Source organism: Acomys russatus, chromosome 19 (genome assembly GCF_903995435.1).
Source record: "Acomys russatus chromosome 19, mAcoRus1.1, whole genome shotgun sequence".
In the NCBI taxonomy this organism is placed as follows: domain Eukaryota; kingdom Metazoa; phylum Chordata; class Mammalia; order Rodentia; family Muridae; genus Acomys; species Acomys russatus.
Genome location: NC_067155.1, coordinates 9,117,281 through 9,141,942, shown reverse-complemented (window position 1 = coordinate 9,141,942; position 24,662 = coordinate 9,117,281). Strand labels below are relative to the sequence as shown.

General features: G+C 38.7%; 1 protein-coding gene and 1 non-coding gene across 2 annotated transcripts; one reads left to right on the top strand and one right to left on the bottom strand.

Annotated features, from left to right (window-relative positions):
* Positions 1-10,431: 10,431 nt before the first annotated feature.
* LOC127203105 (vomeronasal type-1 receptor 4-like) lies at positions 10,432-11,382 on the bottom strand. The gene has a single exon (XM_051161906.1). It carries the CDS (start codon positions 11,347-11,349, stop codon positions 10,432-10,434), a length of 918 nt encoding a protein of 305 aa, XP_051017863.1. The 5' UTR covers positions 11,350-11,382.
* A 5,995-nt stretch (positions 11,383-17,377) lies between these two features.
* Positions 17,378-17,484, top strand: LOC127204056 (U6 spliceosomal RNA). The gene has a single exon (XR_007832412.1). It is a non-coding gene; the product is annotated as a U6 spliceosomal RNA (small nuclear RNA).
* The last annotated feature ends 7,178 nt before the right edge of the window (positions 17,485-24,662 follow it).

Here is a 24,662-nt window from a genome sequence, read left to right as displayed (position 1 = left end):
ATTATACAAAGGTAAATATAAGAAATTGAGACCAAACGACTCACAGGATAATTAATACATATGTAATATATATATTTAAAAATATCCACTTCTATTTGTCTCCAGTAAAGTAGACTGAAAATAGAAAATTTAGACAGCTGTATGTCCAGGACAGAGACAGAAACATCTCAATATCATGACTTCAGGAAATGGTGCAGAGTATGGAGATGATAAAGGTGAGACTTGATCTAAAAGTTTCTAAAACTTTGTCTCAATTAAGAAAGTTTGAAAGATCCAGATTCTTGGTAATTCAACACTCAGTTGAGAGATACTATTCAGCCCCCAAAGACATGAGATAGCAAGTCAGCAGCCATTTGCATGTTCAAGCACCTCAGTAGATACAAGGATTTTTCACTTTGTGTCTTATGTGTGCCTTTTATCATCAGAAGAGTCACACTGTGTTGAAAAGGTAAACAAAGGATCACAGTAAACAAAGTAAACTCATAGGACAGAAACAAACAGAGAAATAAAATAGGAGGATGGGAAAGAGTAGTGGACATGTGAGAGGCGTTCTCTGAAATAAAGATGAATAAAGACAGCTAGATCTGGAGGGGGATTTTCAAGTTTCATATAAAACCTGTTCCGTAAGACCAAGTTGGAGTCTTGAAGTTGTGGACTGAACTGATTCTTGTCATAATTCAATGCCAAAATTCATAGGGTGGAAGGCTCCTGATTCCTGATGATCACAGAAACCTGTGGAGAGCAAAAGCGATGAGTGGCAACAAGGAACGTCATCCAAAAATGGAAAACTAGTTACACAGTGAGGTCTTTGGTTTAAACAATGTTTTTACTTTCTGAAAAGTAACCAGAAGTGATAAGAGTAACATTTGATAGTAGGAAAAAATGTTGTCTCACACTACCCCAACCTAGTTGCAAACCAACAAAATGGTTAATTTTAGCACTGATATGTTCAATCCCTCAGTACAATGTCATACAAAATTCTTAGTTATTTTATGTTTTGTCATTGGTATCACAGCTGTGATTCTTCCCACCCTATGGGTATCTTTATGAATTAATTTGAACAGCAGTCAGAAGCAGGCACAGCTTACTTTTTTTTTCAATCATAGATGCACTTCTGTTCACAGTCAGCAGACAGACATCTGATTTTACAAATCTACATAAAACATAGAAAGGGCCACCAGAATGTGCATCAGACTATCAGAGGAAGCTGAAAGGAATAATTTTAAGGCTTAAACAAATGAATGGAAAGCACACTTCACCCATCACGGGGAGAGAGAGACAGAGACAGAGACCGAGAGAGAACAGAGACAGAGACAGAGACAAATGTACACTCACAAACATGCTCTACACTTGAACACAGGTCCTGAAGTTAACTCTGAATATTCCAAATCTGTTTCACCTAAAACAGAGACCACATGGAATAAGACAAAGTAAAGTTTGTGATTTCCAAGAAATAGTCATATAGGACAATAGGCATACCATCCTATCCTGTATCACACTGACATCTGCACCGCATACCTATGCTTGAATGCTTCCAAACCAGGCAGTTCATGCTGGGTTGCTGTAGGCAGGTTTGGAAGGAAGCTTGTTAAATAGGTTTGGGATTCAATGATCTCATCTCAGTGGTAAGTGATCATCACTTCCCCTACAAGTTCTCTGACAGCATCCGTAATGAGGATGAGATTATCTGCAGAGGAGGATGTGCACTCAGGAGAGGCAGAACTGTTTTTCTGAGACATAATCTCGAAATAAACAGTAATACTACAGAATGCTTGAAGAAGTCAGGGCAGGTCTCATGAGTGCTACAAGAAGTTGAAGACAGTGCTCTACTTGAATTTTAATTACCTTGGTGTTTGGGCCTTCCAGGTTATAATGAGAATGGCGAAAACACAATGTCTCATCTCAGCCTTTTGGTGTAGCACTATGCCTGTCACTTGTACTGGATTTATGTGGTTAGTGAAGCCTTGTACAATCAGAGGGATTTGCCATCTGTCTATCTAACTGCCATGAAAATGTTTGGATATGATTTCAGAATGATGCCTTCATGACATCATGAGAAGAGATGCCACATGAGAAGAAGGGCATTGTTAAATGGATTAAGAAGGATGTTGAAGTTGGGCGTTGTAGAGATACCTTGAGTGAAACAGATTAATAAAGCTGTTGGTACCTGACATGTGAGGGTTGAAGTGAATCATGTTTAGAATTATGCCTGAGGAAGGATATAAGTAAGGAAAGCAAGGATAATAATGATACTATTATTATGATCGCTACTATTTATGTTACTATTACTGAATGAATGAAATAAAACACATTTATCAATGATACAGTATTTCCAATGCCAGTTTCACTAGACTTCTTGTTTCCTGCCTCACAAGACTTAGGATTTGGTTTATGTTGGTAAAGAATACACACCAGTGACAACATAGTTCCATTTAACGTCCTGAAGTCTAGAAAGTGTATGGTATTTGACCTTCAGGGATCATTAACAGAATATTATGCTGATGAGCTTCTCAGTGAAAACAATATGTACAAGATTCCTGAACGGATCCTACTAAGGTTTCCTTTTTTCATTACCATAGCATCTTTGTTCTCAAAGGCTATACTAAATGTCACCATTCCTCTGATCAATGCTATTGGTAGTATTGACTTCTAGAACAGATAGTCAATATTTGGATAAGATAATCACTGAAACTCTCCTGGCACCATTACTAAATATGTGCTGTAGAATTCCTGAACTACTGAGGTCATGGATCTGGGAAGAAAATCTACTCCTGCTATTCTATATTTTCTCTGTGAATGAAATCATGCAGAGAGGATCATTAAGCAGTGTCTTAGGGTTGAGAAGAGACACCAGGGTAACGCTTAAAAAGAGCCAAATTCAATTGGGGAAAGAATAAAGGTTCTGAGTTAGGCCCATTATCATTACAGCGGGTACTTCACAGGCATACATGGTGTTGGAGGAGTTGAGAATATTTCTTCAAGATAGGCACCAGGACACACTGGGCTTGGATTCAGCATCTGAAATCTCAAATACCACTCACAGTGACACACTTCCTTTATTCCAACAAGCCAGTACTTTCTAACAGTTCCATGTCCTTGAGTCTTTGAGGCCTATTTTCAATGAAACCACTCCAAACAGGGAAGTAAACCTTTCAAAGTTGCCTCAGAAAGTCCCTGACACTGACCGGATTTACTATGTCTTTACCTTCCAGACTAAAATATAAAAGCTGAGAGTCCTTATCAGAACTATTATACTGCAAGGAAGACTCTTGACCTCAGACCAATTGCCCACAGTAACTAAAGCCATCAGAGCTCAATGGGAGAGATTTAGAACAATGGAGACACTTGGAAAGGTCAGTCTCTAACCTGTTGAACTGCCTAAAGGCTGTGCAGTGTGCTCCATGTTTCTATCTTTTATGAATTATCACCCATGTTGAGGGTTCCTTAGCTACCAGAGTCAGCTCTACTGCACTGCTCAGGTGAGGTGAGATAGCAAGCATGATTTTTAATTCATTGTTTTGATCTTCATTGTACTTGAAACACTGTCACCACCGGGTTTTCCTAAAAGAATATATTTAACTGAGTATTTTTCCCCCATACTCTGCAGCTTCCCTTTTCATGCTGCTTTGTTGTCATTGTCGTTGTTGTCGTTGTTGCCATTGTCCTTTTGGAAAGTGCCACGGACCATCTCAGTTCGGTATAGGTCCTTGGGAACAGGAGTTCTCTAAGCGTTGGTGGACAAAGATAGGCGAGTGACAAACAGAGACTAACCCAGAGGTAGTGTTTGTATCTGAGTGTATTTCGCAAGCAAGCAAGATAGATTTTTATACACATTTTTTTTTGAAACGGGGAGTGTTTTTGTGGTTGCATATTCTTTTTCGTTCAAGGAAGTCAGTGAAACAACCAGGTATACACAATTCAAAATACAGGATGCAAAGTAATAATGTTGTAATCAATCTTGAGTCACCATTCTTAAGTAATTAGCTTGGTGTGAGTACACATGAGCCCTCTTTATCAAAGGTCAATGTTTTCTCATTATGCCAAACATCTATGTGTCAAGACAGGTTTTTTGTTTGTTTGTTTGTTTGTTTGTTTTAGTTCTTCTTTTTGTTTGAGCATCACTTTCTGGAACTTTCTTAAACACTTTATTTGTAAGTCATAATATAAATCATTAACTGATGATTAATTCTTAGCCATGTTTGTTTTGACAAGTGGAGCAGAACTTAGTGGTAAACCCCAGGTCTGAATGGCCTATTTCTATCCCAATACCATGCCATTTTTATTACTGTTGCTCTATAGTGCAACTTGAAATCAGGGGTGTAGATTCCTCCAGCAGATCTTATATTGTACAGGATTGCTTTAGCTATCCAGAGTTTTTTGTTTTTCCACATGAAGTTGAGAATTGATCTTTCCAGTTGTGTAAAATATTGTGCTAGTATTTTGATAGGGATTGCATTGAATCCATAGACTTATTTTGGTAGAATGGCCATTTTTACCATGTTGATTCTCCCAATCCATGAGCATGGGAGATCTTTCCATCACCTGATATCTTCTTCAATGTCCTTCCGCAGAGGCTTGAAGATTTTTTTATATAAGTTTTTTCACTTGCTTAGTTAGATTTACACCAAGAAACTTTGTATTCTTTGAGGTTATTGTGAAGGGTATGGTTTTGTAATTTCTTCTCAGCCTGTTTGTCATCTGTACACAGGAAGGCTACTGGCTTTTTTGCATTAATTTTGCATCCTGCCACTTTGCTGAAGTTGTTTATCAGCTGTAAGAGTTTGTTGGTAGAATTTTGAGGGGCATTGATGTATACTATCATACCATCTGCTTATAGTGAGACTTTAACTTCTTCCTTTCCTATTTGTATCCCCTTGATCTCCTTTAGCTGTCTTATTGCTCTAGCTAGGAATTCAAGTAGTATATTGAAGAGAAATGGAGAGAGTGGACAGCCTTGCCCTGTCCCTGATTTCAGTGCAATTGATTTAAGTTTCTCTCCAGTTAGTTTGATGTTGCCTATAGGCTTGCTGTATATTGCCTTTACTATGCTTAGGTATGTGCCTTGTATCCCTGATCTCTCTAAGACTTTTAACATGAAAGGGTGTTGGATTTTGTCAAATGCTTTTTCATCATCTAAAGAGATGATCATGTGGTTTTTTTCCCCCCTTCGGTTTGTTTATATGTTTGATTACATTGATGGATTTCTGTATATTGAACCCTCTCTGTATGCCTGGTATGAATCCTACTTGGTAATGATGGATGACTTTTTTGATGTGATCTTGGATTCAGTTTGCCAGAATATTATTGAGTATTTTTGCATCTATGTTCATAATGGAGATTGGTCTGAATTTCTCTTTCTTTGTTTAGTCTTTGTGTGGCTTAGGTATTAAGGTGACTGTGGCTTCATAGAACAAGTTTGGTAGTGATCCTTCTGTTTCTATTTTGTAGAATAGTTTCAGGAATATTGGTATTAGTTCTTCTTTGAAGGTCTGGTAGAATTCTGTGCTGAATCCATCTGGCCCTGGGCTTTGTTGTTGTTGTTGTTGGTGGTGGTGGTGGTGGTGGTGAGACTTTTGATGAGTGCTTCTATTTCCCTGGGGGATATAGGACTATTTAATTTGTTTGCCTGATCTTGATTCAACTTTGGTAAGTGGAATTTATCAAGGAAAATGTCCATTTCATTTAGATTTTCAAATTTTGTGACATATTGGTGTTTGAAGTAAGACCTAATGATTCTTTGGATTTCCTCGGTGTCTATCCATTGTTATGCCTCCATTTTCATTTCTGATTTTGTTAATTTGGGTACATTTCCTTTGCATTTTAGTTAGTTTGGCTAAGGGTTTGTCAATCTTGTTGATTTTCTCAAAGAACCAGCTCTTGGTTTTGTTGAGTCATTGAATTGTTTTCTTTGTTTCTAATGTATTGGTTTCAGGTCTGAGTTTGATTATTTCCAGCCATCTCTTCCTCTTGGGTGTGTCTGCTTCTTTTTTTTCTAGAGTTTTCAGGTGTTCCATTAAGTTGCTTGTGTGTGATGTCTCCAGTTTCTTCATGAAGGCACTTAGTGCTATGAACTTTCCTCTTAGCACAGCTTTCATTGTGTCCCAAAGATTTGGATATGTTGTGCCTTTAATTTTCATTTCATTCTAGGAAGTCTTTAATTTCTTTCTTTATTTCATTCCTGACCCAGTTGTCATTGATTAAAACATTGTTCAGTTTCCATGTGTTTATAGGCTTTTTGCTAATTCTATTGTTGATGCTCAGCTTTAGGCCATGGTAGTCTGATAAGATGCAGGGAAATATTTCAATTTTTTGTATCTGTTGAGCTTCTTTTGTAACCAATTAGATGGTCAATTTTGAAGAAGGTTCCTTGTGGTGAAGAAAAGAAGGTATATTTTTTTTCTGTTAGGTAAAAAGTTCTGTGGATATCTGTTAGGTCCATTTGATTCATTACCTCTGTTAGCCTGGTTGTTTCTCTATTTAGTTTCTTCCTTGAAGATCTGTCCATCAGTGAGAGTGTGGTGTTGAGGTCTCCCACTCCTGTTGTGTTGGGGTCGATGTGTGATTTAAACTTCGAAGGTAATTATTTTATGAATTCGTGTGCTTAGTATTTGGGACATAGATGTTCAGGATAGTAATGTCCTCTTGGTGGATTTTTTTCCTTTGATGAGAACAAAGCATCTTTCTCCTTCTTTCTTGATCAATTTTAATTTAAAGTCTACATTATTGGATATTAGATTGGCTACTCCAGATTGCTTTTGGGGTCCATTTGCTTGGAAAATCTTTTTTCCAACCCTTTACTCTCAGGTGATGTCTATCTTTGTTGCTGCAGAACAATGGATTTTGGGTTTTGCATCCATTTTGTTTGCCTGTGTCTTTTTACTGGGGAGCTTAGTCCATAGATGTTGAGAGATATTAGTGACCAATGGTTATTGGATCCTTTTATTGTGGGGTTGGTGCTGATTGTGTGTGGTAATGTCTGTTTTAGTCTTGCTGTTATGTGACTGTCTATATACTGTGTTTTCTTGGGTGTGGTTGACCTCATTGTGATGGAGTTTTCCTTCTACTGTCTTCTGTAGAGCTGGTTTGGCATTTAGATATTGTTTAAATTTTGTTTTGCCAGGGAATATCTTGTTTTCTCCATCTATGGTGATTGAAAGTTTTGCCTAAGATAGTAGTCTGGGTTTGTCATCCATTTTCTCTTAGTGTCTGGATGACAATAGCCTCTAGCTGCCACTGCAGCTACAGCAGCAGCCCCTCTGTTCCCCAGGGGGTCGGTGCTCTTTCCTGTATTTGGAGGAGAGCAAGGTGTTCAGAGTTTGTACCTTGAGATGCCAGGGTGGGGGGGGGGGGGGGGGGGGTGAAGGGGTTGCCTGTCCAGCTGCAATGAGGGGCAGGCTTGGTGCTCCTGATTAACAAATCAGTCCATTTCCCAGCCTCTGTTACTCTGCCTTCCAGACAAGGTCCATCCTGTGCACTGCCATCTTGTCGGTCACTTTTATATTATTCTTAAATATACTGTGTAATGTTCCACAATCATTCTACTGAGAATATTGTTGGTTTTCCCCCATATTTATAATTTAAAGCAATTTTGATTTTAGTGGTCTGAGATTATTTATTTCTTATAATTTCTTTGATGTAATTAACCTCCTTAGAGTGGAATTCACCTTTTTGTCACCTTCTGTAGGGCTACATATGAAGATAGATATTGCTTAAATTTGGTTTTATTATGGGTTGTCTCAATTTTCCCATTGCTGTGACTGAATGTTTTGCAGGGTATCATAGTTTGTGCTTGCATCTTGGCGTCTTTAACAATATGTCCAAGCTTTCCTAACTTTTAGAATCTCCATTGTGAAGCCAGGTGTAATTCTAATAAGTACATCTTCATATGTTACTTGGTCTTTCCCCCTTGAATCTTTTAATATTTTTCTTTGTTCTGTGTGTTTAAATTTTTTGATTATTGTATATATAATGAAATTTATTTCCAGGTTCAGCTTATTTGGTGTTCTATGTTTATTCTATCTTTGTAAAGACATCTCTGCTTTAGGTTAGGGAAGTTTTCTTCTATAATTTGGTTGAAAATATTTTCTATGCCTTTGAGTTTTAGATTCATCACCTTATTACATTCCTATAATTATTAGATTTAATCTTTTAATAGCATGCTAGATTTCCTGGACATTTTGTGTCATGAATTTGTTTAGATTTCACATTTTCTTTGATAAATGTATTCATTTATTCTATTGTGTCTTCCATGATTGTGATTGTTTCTTCCAGTTCTTATATTCTGTTGGTGATGCTTGCCTTTATATGTCTTGATCGAGTTCCTGTATTTTCAATTTCAATATTTTCCTCAGTGTGGATGTTTTTTGTTACCTCTATTTCCACCTTATGGTATTAAACTGTTTTATGTATATTCTTCCTCTGTTTCTGTTCTTATAAATTCATTCAAGGGATTTATTTATTTCCACTTTAGGACATTTGTCACATTCACAAATTGTGTTTCAAAATATTCTCCTTTTACTTCAGTTCTGTTGGAATATTCAGGATACACTGTTGTAGGCTTTCTGGACTTTTGTGAAGATATCATCCTTGGTGTTACAGATTTTGTTTTTATGCTGTTATCTAGGCATCTGACACTAGGAAGATTGCAAATCTGGGTTTGATATCTCATCTTATCTTTGTCGCAGTGGTGTTTGACTCCTTGGTTTCTGTTGCCCTATGTGGTTCTTAGGAGTGCATGCTGGAGTTGGGGGCTGGTACAAAGCAAAAAATGTATGAAAAAAAGTTTGGAGTGAATTATCTGTGTGAACCACTGGAGAGGGTAGGGAAGCTGCAGTAGGTATTGGGATACAGAGCTAGGGGTGTGAATGGACAATTCTGACTGGTATGGGGGGAATGGAAAGTTGTGGGTCTGCAGTTATCTTACCTGCATTTCTGGAAGGAGTGGTCTGTGAGTTACCTGGGAGGGCCTGAAAGAGTCAGCATCTAAAGCAAAGCTTCAGTGCTGGGGTGGGGCATTGTTAGGAGAAGATCTGGTGATGTACTGGTGATAGGGGCATTGTGGGAAAGGGAGGCTGCAGCAGGTTTTGTGCTTTAGTTCTAGGGCTGAGACTGTTGGATTTGATTTGGAGGAGCAGAAGGAGATTTGAAGGCCTGCAATTAGCCCTCCTGCATTTCTGGCCAGTGTCTAGAATACTGTTGTTTGTTGCTAATATCAGAAATGAAGAAAAAAAAATGGTACCACCAATTAAAATTTATAACATGAAAGGTCTATTCTCTGGTGCCTCACATTTGACCATGTCCCCTGGAGGGGGAGACCTGGTGGCACTCAGAGGAAGGACAGCAGGTTACCAAGAAGAGACTTGATACCCTATGAGCATATACAGGGGGAGGTAATCCCCCTCAGGAACAGTCGTAGGGGAGGGGAATAATGGGAAAATGGGTGCAGGAGGGAGGATTGGGAAGATACAAGGGATGGGAGAAACATTGAGATGTAACAAGAATAAATTAATAAAAAGGAAAAAAAAAGAAAAGGTCTATTTTGTGCCAAAATAAGACAATATGAAAATGGAAAAAAACCGTCAGGAGAAAGGCAGAATAACCATGGAAAGAAAAAACAGTTCTCAGAAAACTAGGAGCTTAGTTTTTATTTTCAATGATGAAAAGTAAAAAAAAAAAAAAAACCATGTGATAACCCCAAGAAATTAAGCTTTTATGCTTTCACAGATATCCTAACTAACATACTTCAAGACTTTCTTCATCAAAGTCAGTGAACCTGGATATCGGAGAAGCAAGTTGACATTGCATGATATTATTCCTAGCTAGCAAGCTAACGTTCGGGAGGGACACATGTTAAAAGAAGACAAAAACATAGGATAACGTAGAATTTATTCTTCAGACATCTTATGCTGCTCTTAGACAAGCACACGACTAGGATTTCGGCCAGTGAATTCACAATTACATATGGGTTATTAGTCTCATATATTTTAAGCAAAGTCTCTGTATGTCCTGCAAATAATTAGAATGGTTTTGTTCTGAGACACACTAGTTGGAGAAAAAAAGATTATTAAAAGTCATACATTTGATCCTCTGACCCATCAAGAATAAAAAAAAAAAAATACTTCCTAAGATTATTTGAATTTTTGTGATAACAATCTTTTATCCATATTTCCTGTTTCTTTTCTCGGGAGGGTGAGATATGAGACAGGGTTCTCTGAATCACAGGCTCATTTGTATATATGTCTTGCCATAGCATGATGTGCTATAGATTTCTGGCCATCTACCTGCTGCAACCTCAAAAGCACTGAGATTGCAGGAATAAGCCGCCATACCTGGTTTGTGAAGGATGATGCCCAACATATTCTTATAGACTAAAATAATGATGATTGTTAGAAAAATGGGTGGCCATCTGCTTAATCGTTCGGACCGTGTTTCTCAGCAGCTGAAGAGCACAGGACAAGGATACTTAGGATATCTGAAGATCAACAGTAAGGGCGAAATGGTAGGGAAACTTGCAGCCAAAACTGATTTGACATCCCTCAGCCAGAGACGAGAGTCCACAAAAGAAATGTGAAAGAAAGTACAAATACAGTCTAGAAGATAAAAGCTCAAAAATGCGGTTACTAGCATCAGAATGGTGTGGGCTGCTCTGGTCTCCGCGTAGCTTCTGCGGTTCTGGTTTAGGGTGTGAATGTGCTGTAGTCTCTGATGGTGTCTGTTCAGAAGAATCACCATGGAGACACTGGTCCAGACCATGATGCTGATGAACATGGTGTCATAAACAAAACGCAAGAAGCTCATTTCTGTACTGAATCCAAAGGTGGAGCAGACCCACTTGCTTTTAGAGTCAGTGTCATTGCCTATATTCCGTGGACCAGTGACCTTCATAGGAATGTAGACACTATTTAGGACATTGAACAGCCAACAACTGCAACTGGAAAAGCTCACCATCTTAGGGAATCTTTGTCTGTGCATCACTCTACAGCAGTTACCAGGAACAAGTGTGACAAACTGGTAAGTGCTCAAGACACAGGTGGAGCACAGGTTTGTGCCTCTAGCCACCAGGTAAAAGAAGTAGCCAAGTTTACATGTAAGGTTGCTTGGGGGCTTCCTTAGAACAAAAACAGTCATGTTGTTTAGAGCTGCCAAGAGGAGGAGAATCAAGAAGTTGGCCACAGCTAAGTTCATTAAAAGGATCCGTACAGACCTCAGTTGAGAGTCAGTCAAGATTGGAGAGAAGTTACAGACAAACAGAAGAACGTTGGCCACAGTCCCAACTCCAAACTGGCAAAGCAAGAAGATCTGAAGAGCAATCTCCTCTGTGGTTTTCAGGGCACGATTAGGAGACAGCATGTAGAAGGCTTCCTTGGACAACAATGGGTTAATGATCAGGTTGAGCAGCGTTTTACTCAAGTCTTCCTAGTTGTCTGGGATTTCAAGCGATTTGGAGTATTTTCCTTTTCCCAAGAAGGGAAGCACAGCTTTATCACAGAACAGGAGATTTGTTTGCAAAAACACTGAATGGACATTCATTCAGAATAGCAGATTTACGATTATTTTACTTTCTCTTGCCTCCTTATGGAACTGTGTGTGTGTGTGTTGATAACCCTAACTTTGTTGGAAAACAACATGACACACATTTTAACACACCATGGGTTCAGCATATTCATACATGAACATTTTTAGATATGAGTGCATTTTTTGCTTCATTACAATTCAGTGTCTTTCCTCGTGTTATAAATTATGTTACTTAATACAAATTTTTTTATTGGGGAGATTTTCTGGACAATACCCTTCATTCAAATTTGTTGCCAGTATTTCCAGGCATACTTACAGGCAAAACTGTCATATGCTTAACATGCATAATATAAAATAAGTATACTTTAAAAAATATAATACAAATTTAAGGTTTATACTTTAGAAAACAATGTGAATGAAGTATGTCACCCCAAAATGAGCCATCTGGTTTTGACATTTTTTTTACACTACTAATTATAGCAATATTATCCAAACTATTTTTGAATTAGTTTCTAGTGTTCTATTGACACAGATGAAGTTAGATTTTTATATATGTCATACATGTGGGAAAAATCTTAGGGACATAAGCATATCATTATTTGATAAATATCTGTATGTTATGTGTTTTTCTAAGGAGTCAGATGCCGGAGGCCTATCTACATGATTGTTTTCCAGCTTTCATCACGCAAAATCCCAAACACTAACACCACCACCATTATAGTATTGGCACATGTAGACTATCTGAAAGCTCAGGTTTGGTCTGCAACTTACTTGTTTTATTTTGTTTTTCACAAGAACCACCATCTCCGTTCACAGATAAAACCTGTCATCTCACATACAGTTGTTATATTAAAGGACATTTTCATAAGAAGGCCGAGCCATGAAACAGACCTTTCTTTAGATGAATGAAATCACTTACGTAATTAGGTAAACTGTGGAGACAAAGCTGAAAGCACCATAAAAATTAATGTTGGCTTCGGAAACACCCTATGTATTATAGAAGAGAGAAGATAACTTTAAGCAGAAATGTGCCGTCGCAGAAATCTCTTCTGCCCAGACACAGCAGGGATGGAGTTGCTCACAGGGAAATGGTCCAGCTCCTGAACCGTTACTGCAGAAACACATGCTTGACTTCCTCTCCCCTTGAAGACCTTCCCTGGGAATCTATTTCCTAATACAGATCCAAAAAATATGCCTACCTGCCCAATGAGGCCAGATGTCAAAGCTCATAAAGGGACACTGTCTGGGCCTGGCATCCCTCAGAGAGTCCATTACTCTGCCATCTGTGGTCGTATTGTGTCTTTGTGAGAATGCTGTAATACTCTAATGAAAGAAAAAAAAAAACCACTGATACCCAGAGCAAATCATTATTTTCACTTTCTGATAACTAATAACGATGCCCAAGAGTTTGCTAGGTATTAATGAGTAGCTGTGCACAAGTTAGAAGAAGTTTTTCCATGTTTCCTTTGGGAGAATCTAAGTTCTAAATTGATGGTGCCGTCAAATGCACTCCAAGGGAAATCAAGGGATTTGTGAGGTGTCTTTCCGGGGTGTGTAGTACAGCATATGTGTTCACTCCTGCAAAATCATTCTGACATCAAGTCTTTCCAAAAAGGCCTTGCAATCTGGAGTCTTGTACTTTCCCATGTGTGGTGAGACATTTATTCTGACAAATCAAACAATTGAAGTTTTACCTGTGAGTTTTTGGGTTATTCCAATGCCCACTTATTTTGAGGTAAATTATGACTCCTCTTCTGAGACAACCATGGAGCCTTATTAAAAGTGTAATAGACTGTGCCATTTTGTATAGAATTTTATATGTAAAGAACCAATTCTGTACATATAGGCAAAGATATGTAACATGGTATGGATTGAGCAATCAGTTACTAATTTAGAGAAACACCGATGTTCATTACTGCTTTATTTGCAATAACCATGAAAGAGAAAACTTTTTGTTTGTTTGTTTGTTTGTTCAAGACAGGGTTTCTCTGTGTAGCCTTGGCTGTCCTGGACTCGCTTTGTAGACCAGGCTGGCCTTGAACTCACAGAGATCCGCCTGCCTCTGCCTCCCGAGTGCTGGGATTAAAGGCATGTGCCACCACACCTGGTGAAAGAGAAAACTCTTAAATGTCTGTATCAAGAAATTAATAAGGCAATAGTTTTTCTTTACCCAGTTAGCTCCCCAAATAATTGACACAGAGAGACTATGGTTTATTTATTTATTTATTTATTTATTTATTTATTTATTTTTAAAGATTTATTTATCATGTATACAGTGTTTGTCTGCATATATACCTGCTCACCAGAAAAGGGCACCAGATTTCATTATAGATGGTTATAAGCCATCATGTGGTTGCTGGGATTTGAACTCAGGACTTCTGGAAAAGCAAGACAGTGCTCTTAACCTCTGAGCCTTCTCTCCAGCCCTACTTTTTTTAATCTTTGAAGCACGAGAGCTGGGCAAATATCAGCCCTCTAAGCTATTTAGCTTTTTCAGCTACACACCCAATGTTACTTTTCAATAAGTCTTTTCCATGCTGGATCTCTGCCATCAAGCCATGTCCTGTTTCTCCATCTTTTTCCTACACCAGGCTCTCTATTTCCCTACCTCATGCTCCCTGCTGAGAACCCCAGCCTGGGCACTGAAGCTCCACCTACCTCTACTATGCCCAGCCCCAGGCTCCACCCTTTCTTTCTTTTCAACAATCAGAGAATATTGGAGCTCAAATATTTCACAACAAAGGCAAGTGTATGTGAAAATGCACTCATCTACGCAGCACCCAGATATTGAGGCTCAGAATTTAGTGTTTTCATATACAGTTCTAGACCAACCCCAAACAAATGACCACCAGGTGATGACTGGATAACGATAATGGGGAACATTTGTACGGTGGGGTACTATATTTCTGTTTCTCGAAATTAAATGATGAATTTTGTCCATTAATAGATGGTTGAGAAGCAATCATTCTGACTATGTAACCCACAACTTCAGACAAGTATTGCTCATTTCCCACAGCTTGTAGGAGACATTAGCTTTGAATCTTGAGTTATGTGTATTTCCTTTGGAATAACTATATAAAGTTCAGGAGCTAAGTAGATTTCTTTCGGTTTTGTTGAGCCGTATCGTCGATTGAAACAAAATAGACCACAGAGTAAAATTGTGATTCATTGTAGAGAAGCTATTCTCACTGGACGTTTAAGTGAGTTTCTCTTTTTGGCCAAAGTTTCGATGCTTGTCTAAATAAATATTGCACAAACAATATAATAGGTTACAATTGTTTTCATTAAAAAATAAATATTTCTTATCTATATATCCATCCCATAAGCTCATAATGAGTTCAGCATGACAAAGGTTGACAAGGACTAAAGGTCAACAGGGTCAAAGTGCTGACAATATATGGATTTTTTTTTTCCATTAAGACTCACCTGGCTACACATTTTTTCAGCTATCTCTCAATTTATAGTGAGTTCAGAACAATAGTTCTGATTACTTCATTGTCTAGTATCTGTGTATACAGAGACTCATGACTTCATCTCCAGAGCTATACTGAAAGCATACCTGAGCCATAAGTCTGTTTCAAGTCTGTCTCTATTCTAGTGAAGTTTACGTGTCAGTGAAAAGTGAAAAAAAATCACAGAATACCTAGCACACTTAGTTATTCTGTAGAAAAAGATGAAAAAGTTATTTGAGTGAATTTGGGAATCAGTTATAAAATCATCCTCATAATGATTCTGTAAAAATCTGCCTGGCAGTGAAAAGCAGTTATATCAGAGCATATGCAATGGAAATATATATATATATATATTGTATATAAATTTCTTGTATTTGCTGCACACACACACAACACAGCAAATACAACCATAGAAAGGCAATCAGCAGCAAGAAGCGGTCTAGAGACGAAGTCCCTAGGGACTTTGCCTACCAGGGCACACTTATTCCAGATATTGTAGCAGTGGGCCACCTCCAGGAAGGTCACTTGCTTGCTTCAAGTCCATTCCTGCATGAATTGCTCCTGATACCTACAGACACAAAGTGAATGCTGCGCCTCTTCACTTTCTGATACCTCTTCTGACCTATCTGATTGGAAAGTGTTTTCTGATGATGGGAGGAATTATTCCGTTGTGGCCCAGAGTTAAGCATTTGACTAGGTCTAACAGTAGAAGATGTTTCCTTTGTATCTTGGTCTCCATCCCTGGTCCTGAGACATTAGTCCTCTTAAGGCTGCTGAGCATGAGCTGCTCTTTCCTCTTTACTCCTCTTTTTATACAGTTTGCATTGATTGACATAGCAAGAAGTGATTTATTTCAATGTTTGACTCTCACCTAAGTTGAGTCCAAGAGAGCAAAGCAGGCATCCCCTAATTAAAATTGAATGGCATGCTATATATGTAGTATTTAATAAGAATACCACTGTGGGTGAACTTTTGTAATAATTGAGTGATAATAGTAAATTAGAAACCTACAAGAAGAACATTATGATAGGAAGATTTGGGCCCAGGGGTCCCGCTCAAACTATGGCTCCAGCCAAGGACAGTACAGGCTGTAAACTTTAAACCCCTACCCAGATCTAGCCAATGGACAGGACATTCTCCACAGTTGAGTGGAGAGTGGAGTATGGCTTTCGCATTTACTCGGTGCCTCACATTTGACCATGTCCCCTGGATGGGGAGGCCTGGTGGCACTCAGAGGAAGGATAGCAGGCTACCAAGAAGAGACTTGATACCCTATGAGCATACACAGGGGGAGGAAGTCCTCCTCAGTCACAGTCATAGGGGAGGGGAATAAGGGGAAAATGGGAGGGAGGGAGGAATGGGAGGATACAAGGGATGGGATAACCACTGAGATGTAATAAGAATAAATTAATAAAATAAAATTTAAAAAATAGTAAATTCTATTTTGTTATGGGGGATAAATACAGGGTTATTTACTTCTTATTTGAAGGTTAATGTGTCAAGTTGGAAGGAGCAGAGAGTAACCCTGTGATCAGACGATATAACCCATTAAACTGATATTTAAGGCGCATGGGCTTAGTCTGTTTTACACAATGCTGCAACAGAACACATTTATATGCAAGAGAACGGAGGGCTGTGGATAACTCACCCACTGAGAAAATCGTATTCTCACCAGAAATCATTTCACATCAATGAATGATGATAACTTTATTCTTTCACTCTGAGATTCCATCTTATACCTGTCAGAAGGGCTAAGGAAGAGTGAAAGAAGGAATGATGGACATTGCACAGCATAAGCTGGGATGAGGGCTGGAAAATATGGTGAGGGGAGGGGCTGGGTAAATCAAAACACTACATATTAAAATTCCTTAAGAATATTTCTACTTTGAAAGTTAATCAAACATATCAAAATAAACTTAAAATGTAGGATAAAATGCTAAAAATAACGAATTTGGGCTTTCTTAAAGATAAACCAGGAGTCTCACATCTTGGCAATATTTGTGATTGCACTACAAATGTAGGAAAATGGTTGCATTTGCTGAAGTTGAGCATAAAAATACATACGGGAAAAAAATCACACTTTTTTATTTTTGCAACATTCTATTGAATATTTTATGATTCTGAAAAGAAACATAATTTGTGTTACAGAATGTAACTGGTTTTTTTTTTTAGACGTTGTACTTAAATCTCTTTAATTTTTGAAATCAAAATATAATTGAAGGGCCGGAGAGATGGCTTAGTGGTTAAGGGCACTGGCTGCTCTTCCAGAGGTCCTGAGTCCAATTCTCAACAACCACAGAGTGGCTGAGATACATCTGTAATAAGACATCTTGCCCTCTTCTGGCTTGTATCTGTACATGCAGATAGAGCATTCACATACATAAAATAAGTACACTTTTAAAAAAGTTTATTTGCTCGCTTTGGCAGCAAATATACTAAAATTGGAACGATACAGAGAAGATTAGCATGGCCCCTGCGCAAGGATGACACGCAAATTCGTGAAGTATTCCATATTTTTTGCTATCTCAGAAAACTGGGAATAGGGCTTCCGCAGGACCCAGCTATTCCACTCCTTGGAATATACCCAGAAGATGCTCCAGCACACAACAAGAAAATTTGCTCAACCATGTTCATAGCAGCCTTATTCATAATAGCCGGAACATGGAAACAGCCTAAGTGTCCATCAGTAGAAGAGTGGATAAAGAAACTGTGGTACATATACACTATGGAATACTACTCAGCTATTAAAAACAAGGAATTCCCGAAATTTGTGGACAAATGGATTGAGCTAGAAATGATCATAATGAATGAGTTAACCCAGAAGCAGAAAGAATCAAACGGTATATACGCACTTATATCTGCATACTAGCCCAAGGGGCATGTCCCACGAAAGCCTTCACTTACCAGGAAACTGGGACAGAGGGGAGGACATCCTATTGGGACTCTAGATGAGAGAAGCATGGGAGAATGGCAAAGTAGAAGGATCCAGAGGGTCCTAGAAACCTACAAGTACATTATGATAGGCAGATTTGGGCCGAGGGGTCCCACTCAAACTAAGGCACCAGCCAGGGACAATACAGGTGGTAAACTTTAAACCCCTACCCAGATCTAGCCAAAGGTCAGAACATTCTCCACAGTTGAGTGGAGAGTGGGGTATGACTTTCACACAAACTCTGGTGCCTCATATTGGACCATGTCCCCTGGATGGGGAGAGACCTGGTGGCACTCAGAGGAAGGACAGCAGGTTACCAAGAAGAGACTTGATACCCTATGAGCATATACAGGGGGAGGAAATCCCCCTCAGGAACAGTCACAGGGGAGGGGAATAAGGGGAAAATGGGAGGGAGGGAAGAATGGGAGGATACAAGGCATGGGATAATCATTGAGATGTAACAAGAATAAATTAATAAAAAATTTTTTAAAAGTTTATAACGCTAAAAAAGTATAATTGAATCATTTATCATTTCTTTCATTCAAACCATTACAAATACCTACACACAGACTTCCTCTCAAATTCATGTCCTCTGAGCTCTGTTTCTTAAATTGTTATATATTAAAATTAAACAAAAATAAAAATAAATCAAATAAATAAACAAACAAACAAATAAAACTTGCAAGGACACTAGGTTTTCACTTGTTCTCTCTTTGGAAATATATATCCTAAGCAAGGCCATCGTTCCTATGTGTAAGAATGTCAGATGGGGTGGCCAAAATATAAATAAAGAAGAGGTTTCTGATACTTTTGTGCCAACCTTTCAGCGTACTCACAGCTCAGTCAGCATCTGTGTTCAGAAAAATTAGATGCTGCTGGTTGGAATTATGTTCTCAAACTATGATCCATGAGTTCCACGTACAGATAACAGCTTTATTCTTCTGAAAACTTAACCCAAATATCATCTATTTATCATCTATTTATCTAACTTAGTATCTATCATATATTTTTTATCTATCATCTCTCTCATTTCTTCTTTCTCTATATCTATTTTTCTTTGTATTAGCTCATAAATAGACTTTCTCTACTAATGAAAAACAAATTATAACCTTCCTTTTCATGGGATTTTTACAGGTGAAACTCAGTATATAAAAAAAAAAAAAAATGCTGTAAAGCTCTCAATCCTTCTCTTTAATGAATTAACAAAAACCAGACCCCTGTTGCATTTCAAAGAAGGGAACAGACTTACTGATAACATTTAAGCGGTTAGGCCACATTTTTCTTGTGTGTGTGTGTGTGTGTGTGTGTGTGTGTGTGTGTGTGTGTCTTTTACAAATGGAATATCAACAACTGTTCTACACGTTGAAGTTCTTCTTATCTATATAATATTTGGAATGTATTATTGCCTTTATCAATACTGGTATATGGAATTCTCTTTGTGAAATGATCTAAAATGGTTTTATAACTGGGAAAACAGTTGACAGTAACTCGCCAGAATGTCAAATACAAAGAAATAAACAATGGGAGATGCATTTTGCTTCATCAAGTAATGTTTGTGATGACCTGACAAATTTCAAGACAATTTTTCTTACTATTTGTTATGGAATCCGCTTTGAGAGGACTCTGACTTTCAGAAATGGTTAGTGGTACTATACTGGTTAGTAAAATTGTTGAGACACTAAAACTCAGGGTCCATCAATTGCTTCTGGTATCTACTCTGTTTGCACTTCTGAGTGTGAATCAACCGTCCTCCCGAAGGGTCCTCCTTATTATTTAGCTTCTTTAGGTCCATGGATTGTAGTATGTCAGTCTTCTATTATATGGTAATATCCACATATGAGTGAGCATATATTATAGGTGTCTTTTGCATCTGGCTTACCCACCACTGGATGATCTTTTCTAGTTCCATCCATTTTCCTGAGAATGTCTTGATTTCCTTGTTTTTCATAGCTAAGTAGTACTCCACTGTGTAAATGTACCATTCTTCAGTTGGGGAACACCTACATTTCTTCCAGATTCTAGCTATTATGAATAAAGCTGCCAGGTAAATGCAAATCAAAAGGGCACTGAGATTCAATCTTTCACCCATCAAAATGTCTAAGATAATAACTCGAGTGACAGTACATTCAGGCAAAGATGTGGAGAAAGGGAGTGCAAACTTATATGACCACTTTGGAAATCAACCTGGTGCTTTCTCAGAAAGCATGGAATATCTTTAACTCAAGACCCAACTGTACCACTCCTGGCCATACACCCAAAAGATGCTCCACCGTCCAACAAGGACATTTGCTCAACTATGATCAAAGTAGCTTTACTCTCTCTTTTAAAAACAGTAACCATGTTCAGAACACTGACTTACATCCACAGTGATTTCACACACTCTGATTCTTCTTCTCTTTGCCTGTCCCATGTTCAGCATCAGCCTCCTTCTGACATGGGTCAGTGCCTTTTGTTCCAGTGGTTCTAAAGAAATTCTTCCACACCGGTTCTTGTGATAAGAAAAGGTACCAATATGTCTTTCTTTGCATTGATGTACGGAAATGGTAAGATGCTGGATGATGGCACTTCAAGACTTGCAGATAGCTACCCTCACTCATCCTTGCTACTTGTACATAAATAATCTGATGATGGCAAGATTTTGATGTGGGAAAAAAAATGTAGAACCAAAATTCACTGGGAAATCTGTAGACACTCTGGCCTTGCTTTGGGATCTCCTACAGAAAGAATGATGCACGTTAGAGAGATTGATGCATCTGAGGAAAGCCCAATAGATGCTTCTGTAGGCTCAATTTCCTTAACAATTATACTTTATTATGAACTTATTAAATGACCATACCTCCCTTACAACCTGACTAGCCTAAATAAAAGGGAAAGGAGATTAAGGAAAACAAGAAAGAAACATGAGTATCAGCTCCTAGGAACAATTTTCTGGAGTAGTCAGCAGGATTTTAGCAGAGCAGCAAGTCCACCAAAGTTGCTGCTAGACCTGGAGCAGCAGTTCTCTCTAGGAGCGTCTTGAAGTGGAGTGAAGGACAGCCAAACAATACCAAGTCCCAAGAGAGCCCAGCCTCCTGTTTTGGGCATGCGTGTATACATATATTGGTACTTCTATTCCAAGATGGCAGCACCTAATATGTACCATGTGTAGGTAGGATCAAAGTCTGGTAAACCAACTGAAGGGAAAACCTAGGAGTTGGGGAAAGTCAGAGCCAACCCACAGACCCACTGCTCCTATAGCCAGAAGTTCGAACCTGATTTGGGAATCAGGAACAGCTAGCAACCTGCACTCTTCACATACTTGTGTGCGTCAGATGAGCACAAGCACCCCTTGGGGAGCAGAGGATGTGATAGAGTGAAGTCAATTAGTGAATGAACTGCTGGACCAAAACACCAAATTTGGTGCTTCTCCAACAGAAGGGAACAAAGTGGGAGTTTGTAGCTGTCCTCTGGTCTGGGAGCGTCCTGAACTCCAGAAAGAGGGAACCATCAAGAACAGAATCTGGATCACAGGTCCAGTGTTCCGGCCTCAAAGCTCCTATTCTACTCTGGTGCTGATCCCCCTGAGGAGACCAGGTAGTCAGTGAAACGCTGATGAATCCCAGATCCTAGGTGGCAGAGCTCAGAAGAATCTAAGTTATAGGAGGACAGTATCTTCTAGACCTGTAAACTGAGCAACTGCCTTCCAAAGGGACTCACTCCTTAATGACCAGCTTAGAAAACCTTCACTCCTACAGCAGATAGCTGAAGAAATGAGTAAGAACACAATCAACAAAACCAGGACAGAATGGCTCCACCAGAACTCCCAAAAACAATGAATATTCTAATGCAGCTGAATCTCAGGAAAACGACCTTACAGCTATGCTTGTGTAGTTATTTGAGAACTATAATTAGGAAATGAGTAAATCCTTCAAAGAATTAAAGGAAAATACAAGCAAACAAATGAAGACCATTGAGGACAAACAGGAAACCACAATCAAGCAGGCAAAGGAAATGATTAAACTTTTCAAGACATGAAAATGGAATTAGATCTGGGTAGGGGTTTGAAGTTTACTGCACGTATTGTCCTTGGCTGGTGCCATTGTTTGAGCAGAACCCCTGGGCCCAGATCTGCCCATCTTCGAACCCCTACCCAGATCTAGCAAATGGACAGGACATTCTCCACAGTTGAGTGGAGAGTGGGGTCTGACTTTCACATGAAATCTGGTGCCCCATATTTGACCACGTCCTCTGGATGGGGAAGCCTGGTGGCACTCAGAGGAAGGATAGCAGGCTACCAAGAAGAGACTTGATACCCTATGAGCATATACAGGGGTAGGAGGCCCCCGTCAGTCACAGTCATAAGGGAGGGGAGTAAGGGGAAAATAGGAAGGAGGGAGGAATGGGAGGATACAAGGGATAGGATAACAATTTAGATGTAATATGAATAAATTAATAAAATATATTTTAAAAAGAAAATGGAATTAGAATCAATTATAAAAACAATAACCAAGAAACTCTAGAAATGGAAAGGATCATAAATCATAAATGTGTGTATAACCAACACAACACAAAAGATGGAGGAGAGAAGCTGAAGATACAGTTGAAGAAATCAATAGATATCTCTAAGAAAATATTAAAAAAGTAAAAGGTGTCACACAAAGCATCCAAGAAATCAAGAACACCATGAAAAGGCAAAAACTCAGAATGATAGGAATAGACCAAAAGGAAGATCCCAGGTTCCAAAGAACAGAAGATACTTTCAAGAAAATTTCCCCAACATAAAGTAAGACGCCCTTAAACATCCAAGAGGCTTACAGAACACCAAATAGTGCTACCTCAAGACCCAGCTATTCCATGCCTGGACATATACCTGAAAGAGTGCTCCCCTGTCATAGGTCTAGGGGAGGGGAAGAGGGCAGAAGAGAGAGGAGAGCTATGAATGGGAAGATAAGATTGAGGAGTTAACAATCAACATTTAATGTGAATAAATTATAATAAAAATTTTAATTAATCAAATTATTAGTTCTGAGACAGAACGTTTAGCTCAATTTGCAGATGCTATCCTAGCATACATAAAGCACTGGATTTCATCTCTCACACCTCAAACTCAGGATGTGGTGACACGTTGTTGTAGTTCTGCAGCACTGAAGATGGAGGCAAGTCCGCCAAATCATCCTCTGCTACATAGAAAGGTACAGGTTGCCCTGGGGTACATGAGACTGTCACTAAAAAAAGCTTAAAAAGCAAGTGAAGGGATAAAGAAGACATAGAAGAATTTATTTTTGTGATTACATTTTCTAATTTTTTAAAACTGTCTCAAGTATAGTTTCCATCATTATCTCTATTTTGGAAGTTGCTCTCATTTGTCACATCGAACTGTGAATCTTTCCTTCTATTCTCTAGAATCTTCTACTTTACATTCCTACTGGAGTATTATTTTTTTGCTATGATCCACAGTGTCAGAGTTGTTATCCAACGCTATTCACCTCATCCCTCATAGTTAATAGCTGACTGTAGCCTTATGTCTGCCAGAGTCTTTCAGAAACAAACAAACAAACAAACAAAAAGGTGTAAGTCCATATGTCTTTGGTATCTCTGTCCTGGTACCTTATCCTCATCAGCATTTGCAACAGCCTTGTGCAACCAAGGAAATGTCAGGCCTTTTTTTTTTTTTTTTTTTTTTCATCTTAATTTGAAGTGTTAAAAATCAATGCCAGATTCCCTTGTACAGTAGGAATGAACTCTGGTGGTAAATTTCAGTTGTTATTTAAATTATTTTAATCCCTATGTGCTACATGTTATTTGGTTACACTAGACTTCACATGGTACATACTAGTAGTCTGATCTTGGGTCATATAGGTTGTATACATGAAAATGACATTAAGACCCTGGCCCCTGCCTTTCCCACTCTTTGATTCCTTAAAGGCATGAGTTGAACAAGGTTTCTATTCCCCTACCATGTATTCTCTCACCTCAGGCCTACAAATCAATGGGATCAAATTTTCGTGTGTTTCAAATTTTAATGCATCTATTACAACTACACAAAAAGGTGACAACTTTACTTCTGAGAGTATAGATTTTAATCATAGTTTTTTATTAAATTAACAAGGTTTTGGCCTCTTTCAATGACTTTAATTCTCTTCCTTATAAGTTTACGGTTCTACTGAGTTGAAAAGACTGATTTAGAGACTTATGTCAACACCTTGTCACAGGCAACAGGCAAAAGTGCTGGCCACAAGGTTACATAAGAGTCTAAGAGGTGTTTGTGCCCCTCTCCGGCTGCAGCACTCAGGAAAACAGGCCATTCACCTCACCTGAGCAGTGCAGTAGAGCTGACTCTGGTAGTTAAGGAACCCTCAACATGGGTGATAATTCATAAAAGATAGAAACATGGAGCACACTGCACAGCCTTTAAGGTTCAACAGGTTAGAGACTGACCTTTCCAAGTGTTTCCATTGTTCTAAACCTCTCCCATTGAGCTCTGATGGCTTTAGTTACTGTGGGCAATTGGTCTGAGGTCAAGAGTCTTCCTTGCAGTATAATACTTCTGATAAGGACTCTCAGCTTTTATACTTTAGTCTGGAAGGTAAAGACATAGTAAATCCGGTCAGTGTCAGGGACTTTCTGAGGCAACTTTGAAAGGTTTACTTCCCTGTTTGGAGTGGTTTCATTGAAAATAGGCCTCAAAGACTCAAGGACATGGAACTGTTAGAAAGTACGGGCTTGTTGGAATAAAGGAAGTGTGTCACTGTGAGGAGGATTTGAGATTTCAGATGCTCAATCCA